This window comes from Brassica rapa, chromosome A05 (genome assembly GCF_000309985.2).
Source record: "Brassica rapa cultivar Chiifu-401-42 chromosome A05, CAAS_Brap_v3.01, whole genome shotgun sequence".
In the NCBI taxonomy this organism is placed as follows: domain Eukaryota; kingdom Viridiplantae; phylum Streptophyta; class Magnoliopsida; order Brassicales; family Brassicaceae; genus Brassica; species Brassica rapa.
The window spans coordinates 24,303,374-24,329,194 of NC_024799.2; the positions used below are offsets into that span (position 1 = coordinate 24,303,374).

Consider the following 25,821-nt stretch of genomic DNA (forward strand, 5'->3'; position numbering starts at 1 on the left):
TTTATTTTTCTTTAAAAAAAATAAAAAATTATTTTCCTTTTAAAAAATAAAAAAATCTTCCAAAAATTTCATAAAATTAATTTTGAATTAAAATTAAATATTTGCTTTTCTTTAAAAAATCAAAAAAATTCCAAAATTTTCATTTTTTTAAAAAAATCCAATTTTTTTAAAATTATAATAAAATGCAAAAAATTAAAGTTAGAATTATCAACTTTTTATGTGTGTATAATTAATTTCAAGTTTTAGCAAATGTATTAAAAAATTGAAAATTTTGGAAGATTTTTTATTTTTTTGAAAAGAAAAAATAAAATTTTATTTTCTATTTTAATTTCAAAATTAATTTTATAAAAAATTTCTTTATTTTTTCAATTTTTTGGAATTTTAAAGATCTTTTTAAGTTTTTATTTATTTTTTAAAAAGAAAAATAAAATCTTATTTTTAATTTTAATTTCTAAATTAATTTTATAAAAATCTTCTTTATTTTTTAATTTTTTGGAATTTTAAAGATCTTATTAAGTTTTTAGAGAATTTTTTATATTTAATATGTACCAAATAAAAATAAACATGTTAGTATGTACATTGAAAGTGCGAGTAGCCCAGTGGTAAAATACCTTCCCATTTAACCAACCAACCTGGGTTCGAATCTAGGGGTTTACATATTTTTAATTTCAAATCGTGTAAAACGACGTCGTTTCATCTCATTTGAAAACGACGTCGTTTCACTTAACGTCAACAATAAACGACGTCAAATATTTCTGTTAAATTTGTTGACGGCGTGCTAAATTGGCAAGTCAGCGAAAATATTGTTAATTAATTCTAAAGTCAATTAAAGTTTGGTGTTTTTTTGGCCAGCCCCAAAGTTCATGTTTGTTTTGGCAATTCGTGTAAAGTTGAGGTTTTTTTTGGCCGAATTCCCCTTTTAAAATTTAATTCAGGAAATAATTTAAGACATTTTTTATAAACTAATAATCATAGTGTATACTATAATTAATGAAATCTTGTAACACAACTGACACTGTAAAGAACAGAAATAAAAAGTTGTTAACACATACTGTAAAGGACAGGAACAGAAACAAATACGTGCCTGTGTGTTTTGAAAGAAAACCTCCAAAACATTGGTTTTGTTTTTTACATAAGATCAACTTGAGGAAACGTATATGACACAACCAGATTATACACTTAAAAGAAAAATGACAAGGAAAATACAAAATTCAAACCAAAAATGAAAAGATGATCAAAAATCTGACAAACGTAGAGATACACAGACACGAGTAGAGATTCTTGTGTTCCTATGTTTTTTTTTTATAATAAGCAACGAACAAGGCGAAAGAGAACAAAGAGAGAGAGAGAGAGAGAGAGATTGTCTCATTTGCAGGCCATAAGCATGGAGTTTATCACGTGCATTATAAGTCTCGTGGCAGAGACGTCGCTGCCTGGTGCGTTGCGGTGGTGGTGCAGAATCTGATACACTTGCTCAAAGATTGGACGACCATGGACAGCTACCATCGGGTCTGATGGGTTAATTGCTGCAACCACATCGGTCATCCATGCAAGCTTACGGGATGAGTCCTTGCTGATGTCGCAGGCTAGCTGTTGCAGCAGTGACAGAAGAACGCCTTGGCTTAGAGGAAGCGGGTTCATCGCCAGTAGTCCACGCAGATCCACCTGAAATTGGAATGTCATGGGATCTTCTTACGTAAAACTGATGATAATGAGAGATTTACAATTGCGCAAAATTAAATTTCACCTGTGAGCAAAGCCATGATACTATGGAGACATCGCTTCTCTGTAAAGCTGAAGTAAATGATTCTTCATATTTGCGTTCCGATATCAACCTTGATAATTCTGTTATTGGGTCTGCTTCAACCTGAAAGTAATATATGTTGCGATTGTCAAAAACTCAGACAAAGATATCAACTTGGGATTCTTCTAAGATCCGTTAAATTAAATGAATCTCTCTTCAATCACTCTGTGGCGCAGTTCATAAGAGACAACAGTGAACAAAACGATGCAACGGTGACCAATTCTATATGCTTACTTCTACCTAAAATTTCCTTTGGTAGCACTCTAGCTAAACCGAATCAACTATGATTGCTGAGCAGTTACAATTAACTACATGCCACCTAGGGTAATTACAATGATCCTACAATAGACTAACACAAGGCTTATATCACATTCATAGTTATGATTAGTTCCAGAGATGTGAAAACCTTTTCAAGAAGAGCACCCAAAGGTCCACTACTTCGTTGAGAAACCAAGGTGTTTGATCCACTAGAATTTGCTCCAGCGGCGGCGAGAGCCAAGCGATTCCTTTGGCTCTCCGCTAATTCACGGCTCAATGCTTGAGTAACTGACGACGCAGAAGTAATGGTTTCCTGTAGATCGTGTAACCAGTTCAGCAAGTGGAATAATCTGTTTCGATCTTGCAACCGTAATGGGAAGAAGGATGATTTTCCATCATACCTTTAAAGTATGAGCAAGTTGGGAGTGTCCAGCGTCAAACCGTTGTTGGGCTGCGTTTGTGTGCTCGGCCATCCCTTTCTGGAAGGCTGCGTCTACTTGCTCAAACATGGTCTTGCATGACCTCTCAAAGGAAGGTATGAGCGAGGCCTCCAGACCCGACCTAAGAGCTTCCTGATAATTATAAATGGTAGAAATATAAGAGATCAGTTCCATTTTCGCCAAGCTACGATGCAGTTAAGACTTGCAGTCCGTCTACATAAGTGATTTTAAACATGTTGAATTCCAATTTACCTGGAGGGCTTGCCTGCCAGATGTCTGAAATTGGGTTTGAATTTGCTTAGTTATGGTTGCCTCAAGCTTTAAATTAACAGATTTATCAAGCTGATTGACTGCTTTGTCACCAAGTCCTCTCTGTATAAAAGAAAGAAAAAGCACTTTTTTCAACAATACAATAATACGATTTGAAAAATCAACTCTACCAATTAGAAGTAAAATTTGAACCTGGAAGGACTCTGTGACTGAGGAAGATACAGTTTTTTCAATAGCTGGTGACAACGCACGAGCTAGGGCTGGAATCATTGTAGCAAACTCCTTCTTTATCGTTTTCTCAAACAATGCATTTAACTCTTTGCTCATGAAGTTTGTCACTGCATTCACAATTTGCTGTGAATTATCACGCATTGCCTTTTCATTCTTAACGATCTCCTCTTGTAAGCGGGCCCAAAGAGCATCAGCATTTGACTTGCTGGATCTCTCAATCATTCTCCCTAAAGCCACTTCTAGTCTTTTACCTTCTTTAGTAACAGGGCCATTGACAGCATTGGACAGTTGTCTCTGCATCTCCTTCTGTGAAACCATCATCTGCAAGGGAAATAATGTTTTCAAGTCAACAAATATTTAACAAATTACCCAGGTACGTCTTATGAAGAAAAGTAAAACCTATCAACGAGAAATGCAACTTTCATAGAGATTACAATCTCGATTGCTACAAAGGAACATGTTCTATGCCAAATCATAGTAACCGCAAGTTAAGCAATAGGTTAATTATTGATGTCAAGATCAAAATGTCACCTGATTCATTGTTTCTTGCAAAGCTAAGATAGGTTGGCTTGAACTCTGAGTTTGCTCATTGTAGGTATCAGCCAAATTAGCAACATTTGAGGATGTAGATGACAATCCGGGACCTTGTGAGCTTTTGGACTTCTGCTTCTTCCCTTTGTTTGTAGCGGCTGACTGTGAAAGCCCAATTGATGAAACCGACTCAGGAAGCTTTCCAGACACATCTCTCGAGTCAAGATTATCCCCGGCTTGTACAGACTGTTCATAAGCCTTAGATTCCTCTAACTCTGTACCAGGATAACAGTCTCTTGCCATCTCAGTGCTCAGGTTCGTAGTCTGTGAGTAAAAGGTTTTTTCTGTATTTACTGAAGTGCGATGCTCAGTTTCATCACTGTAATTGATTTCACCATTCTGCGTCGAACTTGATTCCCCTACTTCTTTTACCTCAACTTCTGTGTCTCTTGAATCAATATTGACGTCCTGGATATTTGCATCTCTATCCCTTTTGTCATCAGTGGTAATGGAAGCTTCAGTAGACGGAACGCGCATCAAAAACTCCGAAGGAGTTACAAGATGCGTGGGATGCTTGAAGAAAGCTTGTGCGGTTCGCATCCCAGACACATCATCATCAGGCGTAACATCATTGTCCTTGCTTCTTGAGCTTTCCTCCAAATTTCTTTCTTTAACAGGATCTGGTTGCCTATCAACAGAATATACAGAAGAAGGTCCTTGGCCACCGAGTTCATGATGTGGTAGCATTGGCTCAATAACATCCACAGGAGTCTGATGGCCAGAAAGCGTACTTGATAGTCTGGGACTTAGAGGAAGCTGGGGTGAAGTAGCATACGTCGACCCTGCAGCACTGGTCTCAGATAGCAGGCCAGAAGCTTTAGGCTCACCGTTGGATGAAACAAGTACTGGTGCTGTCGTCTCCACAGATGCAGAACCCGCCGGATAAGTCGAAGTATTAGCACCTTTCGATCTATTCACTAAAATAGATGGTTTAGGCACTGAATCAACTGAAGGTAAATCTGTAAGCTTCATTCCAGATGGTTTTGATATGCCTTCAACCAAATTAGCCTCCCGCGAAACACTAGAATCTGACTTCTCCAAACCCACATTCTCCTCTATAGGAGGAGGCAAACACAAGGATAAGTCTAATGTATACTGCTGGATTGCTTGCGTCTGAACACAATAAACCTTAACAACGGCTTCTTCTGGAGGATCATTAGTCCCGATAAAACTTAATATCGGCATAGTGACTGTAAACTCAGACAAGTAGTCCATCCTTGTATCAGCTGGAGATGCGCCATAGTCCAAATGCACAGCATATATGGCGTTCCTTTTCGCATTTGCAAGCAAGAGGAGGCCTGCTTCAGACAAGGCTATAACTTGGTTGAAAAACGCCATCTCCGCTCGTGGCTCAGTTGAACTTTTCAAATCAAGTTTCTGAGTACAATTCCATGACTCAGATTCAGCTGGCAGGAGCCATCCTTCTTCACCAGTCGGGACCCAAATCTTCATCTCTCGATTTAGAGGACCCTACAAATATTGCATACACAGACAGAGTTAGCAACTAAACACAAAGATAAGCTATGTTATAAAATGTAAATTCAACACAGCAAATTTAATTTCGCATTAGACAAGACTCAAAAAAATCGGAATACTGGTACAAAATAATTACCCCAGTGATGAGAATGACGTGATCAGATCTCTCAGGGGATGTCACAAATGTTGCCGAATTGACTGGATGGCCATCATGAGGTCTCAGAACTGCAACTGGTTGGGCCTTGAAATCTTGCCAAATCTTAACCTGGTAAATATTATGAGGAAAGCGAGAGTAAGATTCTCTCACACACACTAAAACACTAACTACTGCAAAATGTGACCGGTAGAGAAGCGACAATACAAAGTGCACGTCTGAGATGAAACTAAGCCAATGTTCCAAATTCAAAAATAAGCTATAACTGTAACTGGATGTCAACTTCACTGGCATAAAAAAGGTAAACAGGCTGATGGGTTCCACTTAAGTAAAATTCACCATTCCAATACGATGTGTAATCAGTTTCAACCCTTAAACTAATTCATCTTTATAATATATATATTAAGAACAAAGATGATGGAAATAGGATGACTCGAGTGAAGTATAAAACAAATACAAACCGTGCCATCAACAGAGGAAGAAACGAGGCGTGTGATCATCCACTGGCACATAGATAAATCTGTAACCTCTCCATCGTGCTTGCCAACAATCTTCACACCGTCAACCAATTTATCAAGGTGGCACTGAATCGGAGACTCAGACGAGAATACTTCACCTCTGCCAACTTTAGTAGTATCAACTAGGAGGACGTGTTTACCAATTGAAACCACCAAAATTTCCTGAAAAAAATATGATTTTTAGGCAATCAGAAAGTGTACACGAAGAAACATATGCAACTAAAAAGAAATGGTTTTTCCATACCTGTTTGTGGGAGTGCCAACAAACACGTGGATGTTTGGTGTCTTCCTCACCAAGTATCTGAAGAGCAAGAACAATCTTCCCAGTTATCTGAGGGTCATCATCTCCCTCAGAGCCTTCAGATATTTTCCACACGAAAACTTTTCCATCTAAGCTAACACTGTTTTGGAGAAATAGAAAAAGCAGACTTACGGTAAGGTGATCTGTAAAAAACAGTAAATAAAAAAAAGGTAGCATAACGAAAAAGAACACAAACCTAGCCAAGAGATGAACATCATGAGCAAAGAAGGCCATGTCTGTCACTCGCTGCACACACACACACACAAACAAACACGAGTGTGAGTTAACATAAGGAAGCTAAAACCATATGTATACAAAGATTATTTTTTTAATTAATTATTATTATTAACCTGAGAATGGCCTCGGAATAAAGCTCTCAACGCGGTGTTAATATTGAGAACACGAATGTTTCCTCCTTTCAATCCATAGCATATGTAGATCTTGTTCACTGCGATTTGACGACCCACAACAAGCTGAGGATCCGACCCGTATTTAGTAATCGGAGTCACCTCGAGCTGAGGCTGAATCTCGCCGTGTAACCTCACGTCGACATCGTACACAGCGTGCTCCCCGCTCAACCGCCTCCCTCTTGGAAGCTTACAGCTCGGCACGCGAAGAGGACCCGAAGGAAACGAGCGGATCTCGGGAGCCTGATGCTGCTGCGGCGGCGGATCTTGATTGTTCACGCCGCCGTTGTTGTTGAGGAGAGCCAGGATGTGTGTGCCGGGATTGTGATTAGCGCTAGTGCGCGGCGACGGCGACGGCGACGGCGAATGGAGGAGATTCAGAGGCGGCGAGGGGAAAGGGAGTGATCTCTGTTGTTGGAGGAGGCTACTCGAAGAGGAAGGCGCGGCTTCTTGTTGCGGAGGAGGAGGAGCGTAGGGTTGCTGGAGAAAGGGACCCGCGGGGGGAGGGTAAGACGCCGGCGGCGTGGGGAAAGGGCTCGACGAAGGTTTGAAGAGAGTACCGAGATCGAACGGCGGAGGATTGTTGGGGTTAGTGTTACCGGGTGAAGACGCCATGGATTTGAGCAGATCTAAGATCTACGAAGCTAGGGTTTGCGGAATCGATTGATTAGATGGAGAGAAAAAAGGAAAGACTCGGCGGATCTGATAAGTCACAGACTGAGAGCGAGAGAGACGATGAAGAAGAAGAAGAAGAAGAAGAAGAAGACTTGATAGTGAGAAGAGGAAGAGAACTTTTGGAGACTTTTAATGAATTGATAAATGATCTAAGATCGCGATAGGTAATGTAATGGGAGGAGGTATACTAGTAGTTAGTAGTAATCGTGTATTCAGCATCAGTTTAAGGATGAATTTTTCTGGTATTTAATTCATATTTTTCATTAATAGGCCTTTGTTTCTATTTATGGGTCTTATATACCCAGCCCACGTTAGTTAGCCTGAATCACTAGTCTTTTGGGTTTCTGCTGCTGGTTTGTCAAACACTTGCGGAAGATGATTACTTGTTATATGCTAGTTTAGCAAGGGATAAATGAAACCAAATGATTTGTCTTCAAACTTATCAGTATGCCAGACATACCATATGCAACTCGCTTCAAGAAAGGAATGGTTCATTGTTTGGCTCAGGATATTGATAGGAACCAGATATTACTAGGAGATGATCATGTTATTATATGTGTGTGTTTAGATTTGTGTGTGTTTAGATTTGTGTTTTTAGAAAACTTTTAAATTTATTTGTTTCTAATAAAACGTTACAAAATTAGGTAAATTTTATCAAAATAATCAATAAAAATATCCGCGCTTTGAAAATCGCGGATCAAAATCTATTAATAGCTTAACGTTGCTTTTACATTAAAGTTTTTTTTCTCTAATGTAATATTTATAGGACCACCATCATGTTCTTCAAAGTCGTTAAGCTTATCGAAAGATGAAGTTGGGTTTGTTAATTGGTGTGACGCTCCTCTTGTATATTGCACTAATTAACCCCAACTTTGGCCAGAGTAACTTACTCATCTCGTACACGAGTAAGTTCCATCACTTATATTAGCAAAAAGTCAGATCTATTTGTGGATTTACGTATGTTCAGAGGCGGACTTATGTTAGGGAATAGTGTGGCAAGTTAAATATATAGTTTTGGCGTTTTAGCTATATAACCAATTGATTTGGCAGTTTGGTTGGTTAGTTTCCTCCTCTACTGACTCGCCTTTTCTTAGGTTTAAATCTCCTTGATACCACTTCATGATTATTTTTTATAATATATTCTAGATTCCGAGTGAAGTTAATGAAATGAGGTACAAATACAATTTTTAGGATAATGGTATGTATATAAACCTTTTTTAGGCTGAAGGTTAATAAATCTTTAAAGTAGATCGATGAGACATGCCATATTTGATTAATAAATCATGACCAAAGCAAGTTAAACAAATGGATGCTAAAGAAGGATCAAAATGTCAAATTTCTCATCCGTCAAGAAGGCAAAAACCCTTGGTTTTGTTGCTTTTTGTGTGGGAAATGTTTGTTTGATTGGTGTTTTCTAGAACAAACATTTTACGGACTAAAAACGGAGTATCTTAGAAACATCTTCACACTAACCAAAACCTATGAGTCAGGGACGAGTCAAGTCCAGTTCATAATGGTAGTGGTGTATACAGGACCGGATCTAAGCATAGACAAGTGAAATATTAGCTTTTGTCTCTATTTTCTGGATATGTTTTCCATATGCATAATCCCCTAAAATATATATAAAAAAATTATTAATATTTAAAAAAATTGTTTCTATCCCCCCACCCACCCCCCCCCCCCCCCCCCCCCCCCCAAAATCAGGTGTTTATATGCAGTGTGCTTTTGCATAAGAATTCTCTCACGCTTTTTTCGTAATTTTTTCTAAAACAATTGAACATTTGTTGTGAAAAATATTGTATATATACCAGTGACATTCTTCTATCATGTTAATATACATTTTCACTCTTTAAATAAAAATTATATAAGTTTTTTTAAGAGCAGAAAATCCATTTTCAACATATTTATCCAACTTTTTACTTAATCCATTAAATTTATAAAAGAAAAAGATTCCAATAGTATGTGAGAAGTGATGCACTTCACTAGAACAAAAAGTCAAAAATCTACTAATTTTCCACGTTTTTGTATATATATTTTTAACAGAAACTACAACAACAACAAAAAACGAGGAGAGAAATAAAACAGCTACAACAACAAAAGAAATGTAAACACAATAAATTAAGGGTGAGAAATAAGACACACTATGCCTGATATGATTCCATTCCATCAGGCATCATCAGTTAGTTGTACGAGGAGGCACATAGATGAATAATAACTTCTCCGCTCGCTTGCATGTACGGTTTTGATTCCAAGAAATTTTGTTTATGGAAATTTTTATAGAATCAACGCGTCCACTGTATAAACGCGTCTAAACAAGCGAGAATCTACATTTTAAGGAAAAAATGAAATGCAAAAAAAAAAAGAAAAACCAAAAATGAAAGATTTTAGTGATCCTATGGTTTGTGAACAAGAAGATAGAACGAGAGGGAGTAATCATTTGCAGCCCATAAGCATGGAGTTGAGGACGTGCATTATAAGTCTGATGGCAGAGACGTCACTGCCTGGTGCATTAAGCTGGTGGTGCAGAATTTGGTAGACTTGTTCAAAGATTCGGCGAGCATGAACCACAATCATCTGATCTGATGGGTTAATCGCTGTAACCACATCTGTCATCCACCCAAGCTTACGGGAAGTGTCTTTGCTGATGTCACATGCTAGTTGCTGCAGCAGTGACAGTAGCACGCCTTGGCTCAGCGGCAGGGGATTCATAGCCAGTAGTCTATGAAGATCCACCTATTACACATCACGTTGTAAAGATAATGCAAACTTAAAAGATTAGGAAAATTAGAAACCAAATTTTACCTGTGCGCAAAGCCATGATACTATAGAGACATCGCTTCTCTGTAGAGCCGAGGTAAAAGATTCTTCGTACTTGCCTTCAGATACCAACCTGGATAATTGAGCAGTTGGGTCCATAGGTGCTTCAACCTGAAATGACATCAATTGTGATTGTATGCATAGATACTTGGAGAAAACTCGGAAACAGACAGACATCAATTTGAGATGTGCAAACCTTTTCAAGAAGAGTAGCTACTGGTCCCTTACTAACTTGAGTAACCGAGGGATCTGACCCACCAGTTAAGACGCCTGAGCGATTCCTTTGGCTCTCGGCTAAAGCACGACTTAAGGCTTGAGCAACTGACGACGTGGAAGTAATGGTCTCCTGTAAATCGCGAAAACTTTCTTTAGCAAGAGGAATTACATGACTCGAATAATACTGCTGGGAAAAAGGATGATTTGCCACCATACCTTTAAAGTATGAGCAAGCTGAGAGTGTCCAGCTTCAAACCGTTGTTGTGCTGCGTTTGTGTGCTCGGCAATTCCTTTCTCCAAGGCTGTGTCTACTTGCTCTAACATGGTCTTGCATAACCTCTCAAAGGATGGTATGAGTGAGGCCTCCAGACCCGACTTAAGAGCTTCCTGAAATTTTAAACATGGTTAGATATAAGAGTTCAGCTCTGTTTTCGTCAAGGCCAAGCTATGATGCAGTTAACATTTGCAGTACGTGTACAAGTACTTTAGATTTTAATACAAAGTAAACTCCAATTTACCTGGAGAACTGGGATGGCAGAGGTCTGAAATTGCGTTTGAATATGCCTAGTTAAGGTTGCCTCAATCTTTGAATTAACAGATCTGTCAAGCTGATTGACTGCCTTGTCACCAAGTCCTCTCTGTATACATGAAATTAAAAGCAGTATTTATCAACAATACAACAATATAAAGAGAAATCAGCTCTACCAATTCTCGTATAATTCTAACCTGGAAGGACTCTGTGATTGCAGATGATATAGTTTTTTCAATCGCCGGTGTTGCTGCACGTGCTATGGCTGGAACAATTGCAGCAAATTCCTTCTTGACCGTTTTCTCAAACACTGCATTTAACTCCTTGCTCATGAAGTTTGTCGTCGCATTCACAATATGCTGTGAATGGTCACGCATTGCCTTTTCACTCTTAACAGTCTCCTCCTGGAAGCGAGCCAATAAAGCATCGGCATTTGACTTGCTCGTTCTCTCAGTCATTCGACCTATAGCCACTTCTAGTCTTTTACCTTCTTTAGTGACAGGGCCATTGACAGCATTTGACAGCTGTCTCTGCATCTCCTTCTGCGAAACCATTATCTGCAAGGGAAATGATGTTCCAAGTCAGCAAATATTTAACAAATTACTCAGGTACGTCTTATGAAGAAACTATTATCAATAAATGCCAGTTATGCATAAGAGGACCCGTAATACGCAAGTCACGGTCACAACAAGTTTAATAGCGTGTGGGTAAAATGATGCAAGAGGAGAAAAGCAGATATTGTTAAGGAACTGGATACTTATTAGTTTCAAGATCAATTTGTCACCTGATTCATTGTCTCCTGCATGGCCAAGATCTGAGGAAGTGAATCTGTCAAGGGATGACTTAAGCTCTGACTTTTCTCATTGTAGGAGTCAGCTGACGAATTGGGATTCTGAGAACTTTTGGCTTTCTGCTTCTTCCCTTTGCTATTCGTTGCTGCCGACTGTGGAAGCCCACTAGATGAAACCAACTCAGGAATCTTTGCAGAGACATCTCTTGACTCAAGACTATCGTCAGCATGTACAGACTGTTCATAAGCCTTAGTTTCATCTGTACTAGGATAACAGTCTCTTGCCATCTCAGTGCTGAGATTCAAAGCTTGTGAGTAGAAGATTTTTTCTCTACTCTCTGAAGTGCCATTCATAGTTTCTTCATGATAATTGACTTCACCAACTTCACTCGCCTCAATTTCTGTGCCACTTGCATCGTTACTAACTCTATCACTCTTGTCTTCAGTAGCAACGGGGGCTTCGGCAGACGAAACGCCCATAGAGAACTCTGACGGTTTTACAAGATGAGTAGGGTGCTTGAAAAAAGATGGCGAGCTTCGGATCCCAGACTCATCGTCATCAGGTGTTATATTCTTCTCCTCGCTACTTGAGCTTTCCTCAAAGGTGTGCTTATCAACACCATAATCAGCAGAAGGTGCTTTGCCACTGAGCTCATAACGAGATTCTACCTGCTCAAAAGCTTCTACAGGAGTCTGATAGCCAGAAAGTTTACTTGATAGTCTGGGACTTAGAGGAAGCTGGGTTGCAGTACCATACGCAGACCCTCCACCATTGGTATCAGATAGCAGCCCAGAGGTTCTAGGCTCACTGTTGGATGGAACAATCGCTGGAGCTGTGGTATCCCCTGATGCAGAACCTTGCGATCTATTCACAAGTATAGATGGTTTAGGAACTGAATCAACTGAAGGGAATTCTGTAGGCTTCAGTCCAGATGGTTCTGACATGCCATCAACAAGATTTGCCTCCCGCGAAACACTAGAATCTGACTTTTCCAAACCCACATTCTCTTCTCCAGAAGGTGGCAAGCACAAGCATAAATCTAACGTATACTGCTGGATTGCTTGAGTCTGAACACAATAAACCTTAACAATGGGTTCTTCTGAAGGATCATGTGTACCTATAAAACTTAATATCGGCATAGTGACTGTAAACTCAGACAAGAAGTCCATCCTTGTATCAGCTGGAGATGAGCCATAGTCCAAATGCACGGCATATATGGCGTTCCTTTTCGCATTTGCAAGCAAGAGCAGGCCTGCTTCAGACAACGCTGTGATTTGGTTGAAAAACGCCATCTCCGCTCGTGGTTCAGTTGAACTTTTCAAATCGAGTTTCTGAGTACAATTCCATGACTCAGACTCAGCTGATAGGAGCCATCCTTCTTCCCCAGCTGGAACCCAAATCTTCATCTCTCGATTTAGAGGTCCCTGCAAACATTGGCAACACAGACAGAGTTAACAGCTAAGCAGAAAGATAAGCTACAGTATAACTGCAAGTCAACACCGCAGAGGACATTTGGCATTAGATAAGGCTCAGAAAAGATGGAAATGCTGATTCAAACGAATTACCCCAGTGATGAGTATGATGTGATCAGGTCTCTCAGGGGATGTCACAAATGTTGATGAATTGACAGGATAGCCATCATGAGGTCTCAGAACTGCAACTGGTTGTGCCATAAAATCTTTCCATATCTTAACCTGTTGGTATTACGAGGGAAGGAATAAGACTCACACGCAGACAAAAACACTAGCTATTGCACCAATATGTTTAGCTTTTAAAGAGACTGTGCAAGGCTGGATGAAACTAAACTAGCGAGCAAAACAAAGCTAAACAGGCTGACGGTGGTTCCAACTAAGTAACTTCACCATTCCACCCAAGTAAGTAACGTAATCAGCTTAAACTAGAGTTTTTGAGAATAATTTCATTATAAAGATATAAATAGATGATGAAAACAGGAAGACTCGAGTGAAGCAAAATGATAAAGATAAATACAAACCGTGCCATCAACAGACGAAGAAACGAGTCGTGTGGTCATCCATTGGCATATAGATAAATCTGTGACCTCTCCATCGTGCTTGCCGACAATCTTTACACCGTCAACCAATTTATCAAGGTGGCACTGAATCGGAGACTCAGACGAGAATACTTCACCTCTGCCAACTTTGGACGTATCAATTAGGAGAACGTGTTTCCCAATTGAAACCACCAAAATTTCCTGAAAAGATAATTTTAGACACAATAAACACTAAAGTACATCAAAAATGCAACTAAAAAGAAATGTTTTTTCCATACCTGTTTGTGGGAGTGCCAACAAACACGTGGGTGTTTGGTGTCTTCCTCACCAAGTATCTGAAGAGCAAGAACAATCTTCCCAGTTATCTGAGGGTCATCATCTCCCTCAGAGCCTTCAGATATTTTCCACACGAATACCTTTCCATCTAAGCTTACACTGTTTTGGAGAAATAGAAATGAAACGGTAAGGTCCTAAAGAGAAATTTAAAAAAAGACGTAAATAAATTTTAAAAAAAAACACTACCTAGCCAAGAGATGAACATCCTGAGCAAAGAAGGCCATGTCTGTCACTCTCTGTACGAACAAATACAAACACGTGTTAACCATATGGATACTTCAATTAAGTAGAGCATATGGATAACTTCAATTAACCTGAGAATGGCCTCGGAATAAAGCTCTTAAAGCGGTGTTAATATTGAGAACACGAATGCTTCCTCCTTTCAATCCATAGCATATGTACACCTTACTGACTGCGATCTGGCGACCCACAACGAGCTGAGGATCCGACCCGTATTTAGTAATCGGAGTCACCTCAAGCTGCGGCTGAATCTCGCCGTGCAACCTCACGTCGACATCGTACACAGCGTGTTCCCCAGTCAACCGCCTCCCCATCGGAAACTTGCAGCTCGGCACGCGAATAGGACCCGAAGGGAACGAGCGAGCGGTTTCCTGATGATGCGACGACGGCGGCGGCTCTTGATTCGCCGCCGCGGCGCCGTTGCTGCTGTTATTGAGGAGAGCGAGAAGGTGCGTTCCGGGGTTGTGATTAGCACGCGGCGATTGGAGATTCACAGGCGGCGTCGGGTACGATAGAGTTATTTGTTGTTGGTGCAAGTTAGCCGCGGGTGAAGACGAAGTCGCAACCTCGTTGTGGAGAAACGGACCTGCGGGGGGAGGGTAAGACGCCGGCGGCGTGGGGAAAGGGCTCGACGATGGTTTGAAGAGAGTGCCGAGATCGAACGGCGGAGGATTGTTGGGGTTAGTGTTACCAGGTGAGGACGCCATGGATTAGGGCAGATTCAAGATCGACGAATCTAGGGTTTACGAAATCGATTAATACACAAAAATAAAAAAAAGAAGTCTCAGCGGATCTAAATAAGAAACAAGGAAGTTACATGTGGAGAAGAGAACGCGAGCGACTTGAAAGTGAGAACAGCTCGAGAACTTTTTCTGGAGGCGTTGTATTTTTTTTTTTTGGATTCACGGTGAAAATTGAAATATATTGCATTGGGTGGAGACGAAAGTTATAGGTGATGATCATGTATATAGTAAAAATATGAGGATGCGTTCCGTAATAATAGGATAAATCTTACTCAATGTAACATTTAGGTTTGGGCCTTGTTTCAATCAAAGCCCAAATCATTCTCAGATATTTCATCACCGATTCTAAACACTAGCTTCTTCACCAGTCCACTATCAACCTCTCAAAAAGATAAAAAAATATAGCAATCTATCACCATGATAAACCAGAAATAGATGAATCAACCAGTAGATGCAGCGAGGTTTGTTTGGAACCGGTAGATGCAGCGAAATTCATTTCGATGAAATTCGAGGTTACAGATGACAAACTGGCTCACCAAAAGTTGTTTGAAGAGATTAAAGCGAGCTTGTTCTCCTTTTCTAATGTAATTGTGTTGTTAAAGTTTTAAACTTGACTATTCAGATTTGTCCGAAAGAACTTATTTATTAAGTAGTGTTTTAACTATGAATGGAATTAATTGGTTGCACAGAAAAAAAGATGAATCAACCACTTTTAGGAGAAAAATTGTTGTAAATCTTCTTGCTCGAAGTTCAAATCTCTTTATAGGATTTGTAAAAAAAGCAAAATAACTTTTAAAAAAGAAGGTCAATATCCTTTTAGGCTTTTACAAAGTATGAAAAGTAGCAAGTAAAGTTTTATATGGCTTTAAAAGATTAGGATTATAAAGTTACATTAACTTTACGTTCGGCCTGATATAATCTCGTAGTCATTAGTGGGCCTAAACGCTTGGCCCAATGAAGTAAAAGAGCAAACAGAGCTTGCTTATCTAGAGGATTTTGATTAGCTTCAAAAAGCAATAAATAGAAAGTAACGTCCACTCGCCAATCTCTCTTTATCTCTCCCACTAAGAGCATGATTATCCACTGAACCCCTTTTTGGGTTTCTAAAACTTTTTTATTTTTGCTTTATCTGATTTAAAAAAAAAAATTAAAATCGCACCAATTGCGGGCCGCCACGTGTCGGTGGGACCCGCAAACAGTGCACAAAACCCATCTGAAGCGATCCTCAACTCACGTCTTCTGTCACCGTTTTTAAAATATTGGTGGAGCCCACACACACCTTTTTGCCTAAGAAACCGTTTTACATACTGCAATAATGCTGCTCTAAATATATCCTCTCTCTCTCTCTCTCCCAAGTTTCTCGCCAACAAACAAATTCTCTTAAAGAGCTGTTCAACCTCACGAGAATCTCGGAATCTCCGGCGACAAAATTCAATCAAAGCGGAGGAGGAGGAGGATGTGTTGTGGAAGGATATGCATGCTGTGCACGTGTTTGATTCTGGTGGTGATCGCGATCGGGTTCCTATTCGGGTTCGGAGCTTTCAAGGACGGTTTCCACAAGATCCAACAGTCCGTTCATCTCGAATGCGATCCGAGATCCGGATGCGGCGGAGGAGTTGGACGTCGTGGTTACGGTTTCACAGCTCCTCCCGCTGGTAATAACTAGCTAGCTGTGTCATCTGATATGATGAATTCTTATTCGAACCAGCAGCTAGCGTTTGCTTTTAGATTCGAATTATTTTATATGATTTTTTAGGTGTTTACTCTCTCGAATAGCTCCACATTGATTATTCCGTTTCGTTTAACCGTTAGATTTAGTTTTCACCTTATGATTGATTGTTTGCTTAACTTTTCAATATGTTGTCTATTAAAATACATTCCGATTACGTTACGTCTATAGATGTTTTCACGTTAATGCAGTTCGCAGCTTTTGAGCAAAGAGTTAAAAGCATCTTTATTTCAGATAACCCCAAAAAGATATGCCTGAGAACAAAAGAACAATAATAATTATAACTAGGGGTTTTCCGGCGCGATTTTCTATTATTAAAATAGTTATATTATTAGAATCTTAATTCTTATATAAATTCGATATTTAGGTTTTTCAATGGATATTATGTAGCATCTATATTAATATGTTAAACATGATTAGAATATAATTGGTTCATAGCGGAAATCAAATACAAAACCAATTAAACGAACATGTATCATGAGTAGGTACGTGCACATTTATTCGAAACCAAAAAACATAACCAAACAAAAAAAAAGTTCATTTTGGGTTTGGATTTTATCAATTATCCAAGAACCAAGGAACTGGAATCGTACGGTGCCCAAATTTCTAAAATATAATATATAAACTTATAAATTAATATCAACTATATTTAGTTTTAAAATAATCAAATAATTCAAAAATACTATTTATAATCTGAAATATCCGAGTTACCAGAATAATTTTAATTTATCCAAAAATTTAAAATTATCTGAATTATCTAAAATTTTATCCGAGAACCTGAAAATCTAATACTTAATCTGAAAACTCAAAATTTGCGACTTTTTAACCTGAACTAACCAAAAAAAAAATAAAACCAAACGGGATCTTAATTATCTCGGATATTAGCCGGTTCATTACTTTGTTACATGAACGAATTGAGAACCAAAACCGGAAACGTCCCAAGTCTACAATCTTTTCCATTTTAAAATGTCTTTTAAAACATTATAATTAATTGGGTTTGATTGTAACTGATTTTAGCGGTCAATTAAAAAATGTTACAAAAATAAATAAACCAAATCTTAAGTAAACATTTAGCAGTCTATAAGTCAAGTATTACATCACACTGATGGCCCTCTATGTTTTTATTTGTTTTTTCAAAATTTTGTGGGGATTATGTTTCTTTTAGGCAAGCTTTTGGGTCTTTGTCTACCGTAGTTATGTAATACTCTTATATCTACGATCTATATAAGTTACGCTTTATAAAAGATGTTTGTATATTTAATTTATGCAATACCAAGTGTGTATACAGTTATTTATATGTATGCTCATTCCTCTACTCTGCTGTAATGATTTCATTTCAAAACTCTGTTTTTATTAATTTTATACTCATACAGTAAGTATTTCATGTTTTCACATACCGGAAACATACTTGAAGTAAGTTAAAAAATATATAAACGAACTCCTACAATGACTATATATAAAATAATAGATTATAGTCCTAGCTACATCATTCACAATTTACAAATTGCAGAATATGTATAACTTTGTCAAAACAATATTTTTCTTTATTTAAAGTCACTTTTACTTAACCTCATCCATAGAGGTAGAAAACCACATAAGACTCTCAAAGTTACCAATCTGAATTGATCACCGGACTTGAAACGGAGAGCAAAGCGAGCAGACCAGATGCGTCTACGCCAATGACTGCAATATCACATACAGAACATACGCTTTCTTCCTGGGTTGGTAGAAACCGGGCGGTGAAGGACATGACACATCCTTTTGTCCTATGCAGATCGGGATATAAGTTGACCTGCATATCACAAACGGGTTTTTAAGTTGTAGTTAAGCTTGGTTTCATGGGTCATGTTGCGTTTAGGGATTTGCACAACTTGTGTAGCTGTAGCCATCTTGGCCTAGCTCGCTAGATTTGGGTTAGTGCCAAAGAATCTTCTGGAAGCAATGGCAAGGTTCTTTGGCTTGTAGGAGACGCCCATTGCAGTAAGCAGTGCGCACCGTAACTGAGGTGGTTGGAGGTTGCAGTAAAGTACAAAATCATCTCAAAATCAACATAAAATTCATGTGGTTTGACCACTTTCAAAGACTATCACAGTCTTATGCATCTGATAAGAGAAATTCAAGTGGACATAGTAAAAACCAACCATTAGTGTTTGCTCATAGTCATAGAAGCTAAAGAGCATTATTGTGATCAATATGCTTATTTCATTGGCTGAATCAGATGGAGAAAAGCATCATCTGCAGGAAATACAATAACACATTGATCAAGCTACAACCATACTAATCATTAGTCCTAAAAAATACTTCACATACACTTAACCGCAATGCAAAATACAATTAAAAAAATTAGCTCCACAAACGACACCTCATAAGAACAAATATAGGTGAAGTATTTTTTAATTACATGGTATCAGTTTTAGGAACGTCAATTTTAGGGATTCTCTTACGCTATAATATAGGTGGAGTATCAGAAATGTAGAAAAGAAAAAAATAATGTTGACCTTTATAAAGAAACATGAACTTGAACTTAAATTTCAAGGCGAGAAAGAATCAATATCATATTATATCATACTGGCCGAAACAGAATCCAAATGACTAAAATATTTATAGAAAGATAGAAGCAATACCCGTAGATCTTTTGATGCCATGAATGGATTTCAGGGGTTATTTGGAGAGCTTTGGTTTTGTCATTGGATTGTGGAAGAGAAGGTGTTATGAGCTTTCTAAGTAATTTGTTGTCTGAAGTCTGAACAAAGCTAATATTGCCTCTGTACGACAAATTAAAAAAAATGCAGGAAAAACATTAGGAACCACACATGTCACAGGAGAAAGATAAGCATCAATGAAGTAAAAGCAAGCAGGGTAGGAAAAAAAATGCCCAGTATTTGTAGAGGTCAAAATCTGTAACATCTACACAGATAAGCATGTCCATTTACGATAAATTAACAGGCACCGCTGTAACAAATCTTTTTCTTAAAATATAGCAACACCAAAGTTTAATAAGCAAGAGATGGGAAGTCACCATTTTTGTAGGCTGTGTTCCAAGGAATGGATTGTTTGCTAGAGCAAAGTTATGGTCCTCAATTTATAGGATTGAAAATAATGAAGTTGAAAAGACGAGAGATAAGTGAGAATTAAATGAAAGGATTAATGAAAGGAAAACTCAGAATAAATATCAGAGCAAAGATTCTTGGGACGTTACGTTGTCGACTTTCTGTCAAGAGGCAGGGAAGAAGAAGAACGACCAAGAAGAAAAATAACCTAATCATATTTGGGCCTATATTAATCACACAAAAGCCCAACCTATTTGGTGGGACAAACACACAGACGTAAGCGACGCGCTCGCAGAGAAGGGAGAGTGTGAGAAACACCGATCCACTCCCGAGCCGACACATGTCAAAAAAAGCCCCCTCTCTTTTGGTGTCGTGGAGGCTTGTGTGCATCACACAAGTCAACTTTATATATAAAGATATTTATTATTGTTACCGTAAAGATTACGACGATTTAAAAGTAATATTCTCGTACCTAATAATCTGTTAATCAGGGGAGTAAGTTATTATTAATACGGAATAAGTTTGTTTATTGGGTAATAAATTGATTCGTAAACCAAATTAAAAGACTACAGGGTTAAATTCGGATTTTCGAAAAGCTATATGCCTACCAAACTAGTTAGCCTCTAGCTGAGGCAGCGGGTTTCAGAATCCAGAGAGATCCCAACGAAGAGGAGAACGAGAAGCCAAACAGACGATTATAAGGAGATGAGGATCACTGTGATGACAGCCGGAGTGCCGGTGAACAAATCATTACACTTGATGTTGATTCTCACGATACATTAAGCTTTACTTTCCACGAATATGATTCTTTGGGTTTACTTAACTAAATGTTGAGAATGTTAAAGCCTTGCTCGGAGTTGAGGTAAGTGATCTCATATATATCTGATATGAACCTGGCCGCATCAAAATTCATAGGACGAGCTGAGCACTCTCTGGCTCAGCTGGTCGGACTGTCAGTTACCTGGGTGAGCTGAGTGAGCTGGTTCGACCACCCGAGAAGCAAGAAACGACCAACCTTCTTTCTGACACTTCTGAGCAGAAAGGAATTGATGAGAACTGGGAAGCTGCCCTTGAACATGTTTTAGTTTATGCTTATGAAATTAGTTATATTTAACTTTATCATAGGCAGACATGGATTATTTTTTCTCATTTCCTTAGATAATGCTGTATGGTGGATATGGAGGTTAACGGTACGTACGCCTCTAAAGGCAAAATTTGGCATCCAGATGATAACCTCTTTTTGGCTTACTATCTGGTTTCGATCTTAATCAGTTCCTCAGTGCTCTTAGAGATTTGTTATTTAGCACTCCTTAGTTCATTTTGAATCATTCCAGGCTTTTGTTGTGGTGCACAATACACAATTATATCCCAAGAGTTGTGCTGAGAGATGCGGGTAACTCTTTACATTATTTATATGGGTTCTGGTACTTCTTTTCATATAGAAAGATGGAATCACTCACTAGTCTTGTTAATAACTTACACTCAGGTTGCTGAGACTCATGGATCAACGCTATGAAGGTCATGGTGTTGGCCAATCAGAGATAGTAGGCCGCATTCATGTTTTAGTCTTGATTGGAGGCTTTGGAGCAACCAGCAAAACCTTCTTTTTATTCAGGTCAAAATCTGAGTTTCAGCAACCTGAGTGTAAGTTAACCCAAAGAATCTTTGTACAACCCAAATCACCCTCAGAGCTAAACGCAGCGTTTTCCGGCATAAAATCACCCTCAGATTCTTTGGGTTTACCAAAAAGCCAACAAATTGTCGTTTAGCGAGACCTATCAAATCTGCCTTATTGTATTTTACTAGCTCTTTAGAAAAACATAGGAAAGGTGTAAACTGCAAGATAATGTCATCAAGACATTCTGTTTATGCTGTCGAGTTAGCAAACAAAGTTTATAAAACTGGAATTGTGTTGGATTTACCAAATGTGGCAAAGCAAACAATGATTCATCTTGCTTTGATGACATACAAATGTCATGCCATACAACGGTATGAGCATGGTCATTTATTGAGGAATAGAATATAATACTACGAATGAGAACTTAGATGGAAGCTCTGGAACATAGCTTTTTGGTTGTCTGAAACTTGGTGAATAGACACATTTAGAAAACTCAAGAAAAATGTATAATTTTGAAGCAACACAAAATAATAAACTCATGTAAAGACTCTTTCATTTAGCGGTTCGTTACAAAACATAGGAAAGGTGTAAACTGCGTTACAATGTCTATCAGGACATTCTGTTTATGCTGTCGAGTTGGCAGATAAAAAGTTTTATACAACTAGAATTGTATTGGATTATGTTTTGATGACTATCTTCTCTACACTTTTCAGTAAAACCATGAAAAATTTGAATATAACACTAGGAATGACAACTCAATACAAACCATTCTTTTTCCGAACAGAACCTTTAGTTTATGTCTGAAAATTGGTAAACAGATGTTTAGACAACTCGACGAAACATGTGTATTTCTGAAGCAATACAAAATAATAAACTCGAACAAAACTCAAGAAAGCATACTAGTCAGCTAATCTAGCACTAACATTACGAAGCTTGGAGTAAACTTTCCCCGCAGGAGATCCCATAATAAGACTGCAAAGAGAACTCCTCGCAACCTTAATATTAGTAAACGCCCCCAAGATATGAATCCTCGTATCCGCAATAACAATCCTCGTCTTCGTCGAGTTCTCAATCGCAAACTTCGTCTTCCCTCCTTTCCCCGACAACCTCCCAATGGCCCTCGACAAATGCTCCCCTTTCAAAGTCTTCACGTCCTTAATCTCAAAAGACTCAACATACAGCTCGTCCATCCTCAGAAGCGCCACCGCATCAGGGATATCGAAACCTAGCATGAAGGCGTGAACAAAGTCAGCGGACTTCTGGAGGTTGCTGACGTCAGGGGTGTCGGCTCGGGTCTTGAGCTCGACTTTGCGGGACTTGAGGTTCATCCTGATGTCGACTTTCATCTGGTCGTAGACCGGAGTGTAGATGTCTAGCCACGCTTTCTTGAGAGGTGTGTAACGGTTCGGTGGAACAGGGATTTTTCTGAACTGGACTTTGCCGTCGGACATCTCGTGTGCTTTCAGAGGCTTGAAGACTGGTTTTGTCGGCAAGGGGACAGCTTTTGTCGCGGTCTCGATTTCCATTTGAGTAGTTTCTGCCATTATTATTAACCTATAAAGCAAAGATGGATCTCAAAACTCAGGTTACATCTCAATCTAACAAGGATTATAGTAAGTCCAGGAGCTAGCAATTCAAGATTAGAATACATACCTGAATACTTGATTAGGAGCTGGTGGTGGGAGAAGGGAAGGAGAGAGAGAGGCTGCTGCTAGGGTGGAGGAGGAAAGGTTTCACTGGCTGCTTGGAGGTTTTTAAGCTCTAGGGTTTAGCTGTTGTCGCAGGACGAGACGTCGCCATTTTATAATTACTTATTGGGTTTATGAAACACATTATGATTATTTCAGAAGTTGGCTCAGTAAAGGCCTTATTGTTTCATAAGGTGTCTCTACTTATTCTTTTCTAAAGCAAAAATGTGTGTTGGACCGGGCTAGACCGGACTCAATTGGATTGGGTATCCCTTAGTTAATTAAATAGGTTTGATTAGGCAAACCCCTACTTAGGGATGGGCAATTAATCCGATTCGAAAATCCGAACCGAATTTGACTCAGATAAAAATGAATTCATATCGATCTGAATCCAATATATATTGAGTGCAGTATTTTGGATTATAAATTTTTTTTATCCGAATCGAAATAGCCGAAAATTTAGAATCCCCGAAAAGAACATGTACCTAATTCGATCTTAATTTCTAATATGTATTCAGAACATACTAAGATAATTATTGAATACTTAAAATAGTTATATATCTACTAATAATAGCAATCCTAATTAATTTCAAAGGCTGTGAATCCCACTTATGTTGAAATGTTGTGTCTTTTGAAAAAGATGTGTAAAGGGTTGTGTCTTTTCTAAAAGTTATATGTTATAAGGTTGTGTCTTTTATAAATAATTGTCTAAAAATTGTGACTATTCATAAGTATATTTTAAAAAGTGGAAAGTCGTTGTGACTATTAGAAGAATGTGACTATTCAGATTGAAGGGTTGTGACTATTCAAATAGATTTTAAAAATCTATAAATAGTTTCTGTCATGCATTTTTTTTTTGTAAAATGAGTTTCTGTGCGATATCGCACGGATTTCTTACCTAGTTACATTAATAATTAACTCAATACTTAGCAAACCCTACTCATAGTTTAAAACGGCATGATATGCAAAAAATTTACCCGATTAAAAAACGGCACCACGTCCGTAGGAGAAAACTTGTCTTCTTTTGTTTGACCTCAACGTTTAAATTTATTACAGAGTGAGTGGCATTGCCCAGAGATACCTCTACTTGTTATGCATTTTGGTATTTTAAAGAAATCCTTTACAAGCAAGAACATAAAGAAAAGAAAACCACACCTCGTCTCACGTTCTATATACACAAAAAAAAACACATCGGAAAGGTTTGGAATTGAGAAAAAAACACATTATATAGCTTATTAAATCATGAGACGACGACTTTAGGATTTAGGAGAGCCTCCTCCTCCCAACATGGAAAGGTTAGAGGGAACAGATATGCCACGTGACATTCCGAGTGCAGAGTTGCGACGGTGGTAACGGCACCGGAAGGAGCCAGGGTGTGTTGTTGGTGCGCATAAACAGTTTAGCCTCACGCTCGATGACTTTCCCATACCCGCCGAGCCACTACCACCACGTACACGTGGAGACATGTTGTAAGCTTCTTGTCTTTTAGCGTCTTCTTGGCTTATCTCTTGAGGTGTCTCCTTGAGTTTGTTGATCTTCATGATCATTGTCCTCTTCGCTTCTTCTTTTTCTTTCTCTTTCTCTTTCTCTTTCCCTTCCATTTATTTTTACTTTCCTCTTTGTTTCTCTCTCTACCTTCTTACAAATAGAGAAACCTCTAAAAATAGTCCACAATGGAATTTATGAAACTAATAAAAAAGCTTACAAAAAAAGGTACGCTGATGTAAATTTAATATATCTAAATATAGTGAGTTTTCTATATACCATTTATTTTGCGTTTATGAACATTCGAGATAGCGTTTTCTTTGCCGTAAATATATGTTTGCCTCTTGTTAGGGGTGTAGCCAAATAAAAACTGTTTTCTTAACAAAAAGGAAAAATGCGAACTCGCCCCATGCTGGTATAGTGGAACTAATTTGGGATTTCCTAGTAATGAGATTTGTTATAACATACAAGTCACAGTCGATTGTTACTCTGTAGTTTGACAAAAATATTTATCGTTTAAATGTCCTGTATTTAGACGATGATACTTTTTGTGATTGAAGCTCAACTCTTAAAACTTCTGATGATAAACTGTAGATATTACAAAATCCTCATTGTTGGTTGGTATATACGTTCACATAAAGTTGATTTTAAATCCTTTTCAAGCCACAACAATTGTGGTATACTTCTAAAATGTAGCTACAAGCCTACAACCTACGCAAACTGAAACGGTACACCAAATTGCTTATTGAACTCGGCTTCAGTAAAAAAATAACAACATTAAATCCAATAATCTGACAAACACAAAACTCAGAATAAGCACACACGTGTAAACAGAAGGGACTTACTGTTAGTAGTGTAAGGATCAAGGAAATAAAAACTAATGTTGACAGTGGGATTTGAACCCACGCCCTTTCGGACCAGAACCTTAATCTGGCGCCTTAGACCAACTCGGCCATATCAACTTTGTTGACATTGTTTTTGTCGCTATATCTAAATATCTAAAGCACGATGTCACCATATAAAATACTCAAATCTCTGCCTCTTCTCTCTCTGTCATTGCGTCTTTAACACTGTTCCCATGTGTGCCAAGTCTAGCCAGTGCCATACACAGCTTATCCCTTCAAAATCAGCCATTAGCTTTCCCGGCCTTGCAGGCTGGATTCATGGGAATATACCATTACCAACAAGCACAGCCCTCTTACTGAGTGGCTCCAACGAATCTTCAATGACTGAAGAAAGACTGGACGCTTTCATGGTGGGATCAGTTCATGATTATATTCAGAAGAACATTCAGAGAGCGCCAGAGCGGCGCAAAGAGTACTTTGCTAAGCTAAGGGTAGTTTCAGTCACTTGGTGTGGCCGTTGTGTTGGGTATCCTTTGGCGGAAACCAAAGACAGACACAAGAGGCGCACCTTAGAGATCAAGTAACACTTGAACACATT

General features: G+C 38.5%; 5 protein-coding genes, 1 long non-coding RNA gene and 1 other non-coding gene across 8 annotated transcripts; 2 read left to right on the top strand and 5 right to left on the bottom strand.

Annotated features, from left to right (window-relative positions):
* Positions 1-1,059: 1,059 nt before the first annotated feature.
* LOC117125612 (enhancer of mRNA-decapping protein 4) lies at positions 1,060-7,332 on the bottom strand. Its single transcript, XM_009148288.3, has 12 exons — positions 6,394-7,332; positions 6,240-6,289; positions 5,987-6,143; positions 5,686-5,904; positions 5,207-5,335; positions 3,535-5,064; positions 2,965-3,324; positions 2,755-2,874; positions 2,464-2,634; positions 2,211-2,375; positions 1,748-1,867; positions 1,060-1,665 (listed from the first exon to the last, which is right to left on the bottom strand). Exons 1-12 carry the CDS (start codon positions 7,063-7,065, stop codon positions 1,366-1,368), a joined length of 3,993 nt encoding a protein of 1,330 aa, XP_009146536.1. The 5' UTR covers positions 7,066-7,332; the 3' UTR covers positions 1,060-1,365.
* Positions 7,333-9,332: 2,000 nt separating this feature from the next.
* Positions 9,333-15,019, bottom strand: LOC103870186 (enhancer of mRNA-decapping protein 4). 2 transcript variants are annotated; one of them, XM_033292368.1, is made up of 13 exons: positions 14,883-15,019; positions 14,140-14,801; positions 14,012-14,061; positions 13,768-13,924; positions 13,472-13,690; positions 13,044-13,172; positions 11,472-12,902; positions 10,885-11,244; positions 10,677-10,796; positions 10,375-10,545; positions 10,139-10,288; positions 9,928-10,053; positions 9,333-9,858 (listed from the first exon to the last, which is right to left on the bottom strand). In XM_033292368.1, exons 2-13 carry the CDS (start codon positions 14,770-14,772, stop codon positions 9,559-9,561), a joined length of 3,846 nt encoding a protein of 1,281 aa, XP_033148259.1. In that variant the 5' UTR covers positions 14,773-14,801; positions 14,883-15,019; the 3' UTR covers positions 9,333-9,558. The 2 variants fall into 2 exon arrangements, with proteins under 2 accessions (XP_033148259.1, XP_033148260.1); XM_033292369.1 differs by having other exon boundaries at positions 14,140-14,975.
* Positions 15,020-15,271: 252 nt separating this feature from the next.
* On the top strand, positions 15,272-16,723 carry LOC117134249. Its single transcript, XM_033292372.1, has 2 exons — positions 15,272-15,872; positions 16,132-16,723. The coding sequence occupies exon 2, from the start codon at positions 16,265-16,267 to the stop codon at positions 16,472-16,474; it is 210 nt and encodes a 69-aa protein (XP_033148263.1). The 5' UTR covers positions 15,272-15,872; positions 16,132-16,264; the 3' UTR covers positions 16,475-16,723.
* A 1,957-nt stretch (positions 16,724-18,680) lies between these two features.
* On the top strand, positions 18,681-21,504 carry LOC108871823. Its single transcript, XR_001958448.2, has 2 exons — positions 18,681-20,980; positions 21,074-21,504. It is a non-coding gene; the product is annotated as an uncharacterized LOC108871823 (long non-coding RNA).
* Positions 21,505-21,918: 414 nt separating this feature from the next.
* Positions 21,919-23,049, bottom strand: LOC103870187 (RNA-binding protein PNO1). The gene is made up of 2 exons (XM_009148293.3): positions 22,859-23,049; positions 21,919-22,759 (listed from the first exon to the last, which is right to left on the bottom strand). Exon 2 carries the CDS (start codon positions 22,747-22,749, stop codon positions 22,105-22,107), a length of 645 nt encoding a protein of 214 aa, XP_009146541.1. The 5' UTR covers positions 22,750-22,759; positions 22,859-23,049; the 3' UTR covers positions 21,919-22,104.
* Positions 23,050-23,299: 250 nt separating this feature from the next.
* LOC117134248 lies at positions 23,300-25,798 on the bottom strand. The gene has a single exon (XM_033292371.1). The coding sequence runs from the start codon at positions 24,492-24,494 to the stop codon at positions 24,150-24,152; it is 345 nt and encodes a 114-aa protein (XP_033148262.1). The 5' UTR covers positions 24,495-25,798; the 3' UTR covers positions 23,300-24,149.
* On the bottom strand, positions 25,260-25,340 carry TRNAL-AAG. The gene has a single exon. It is a non-coding gene; the product is annotated as a tRNA-Leu (tRNA).
* Positions 25,799-25,821: the final 23 nt, after the last annotated feature.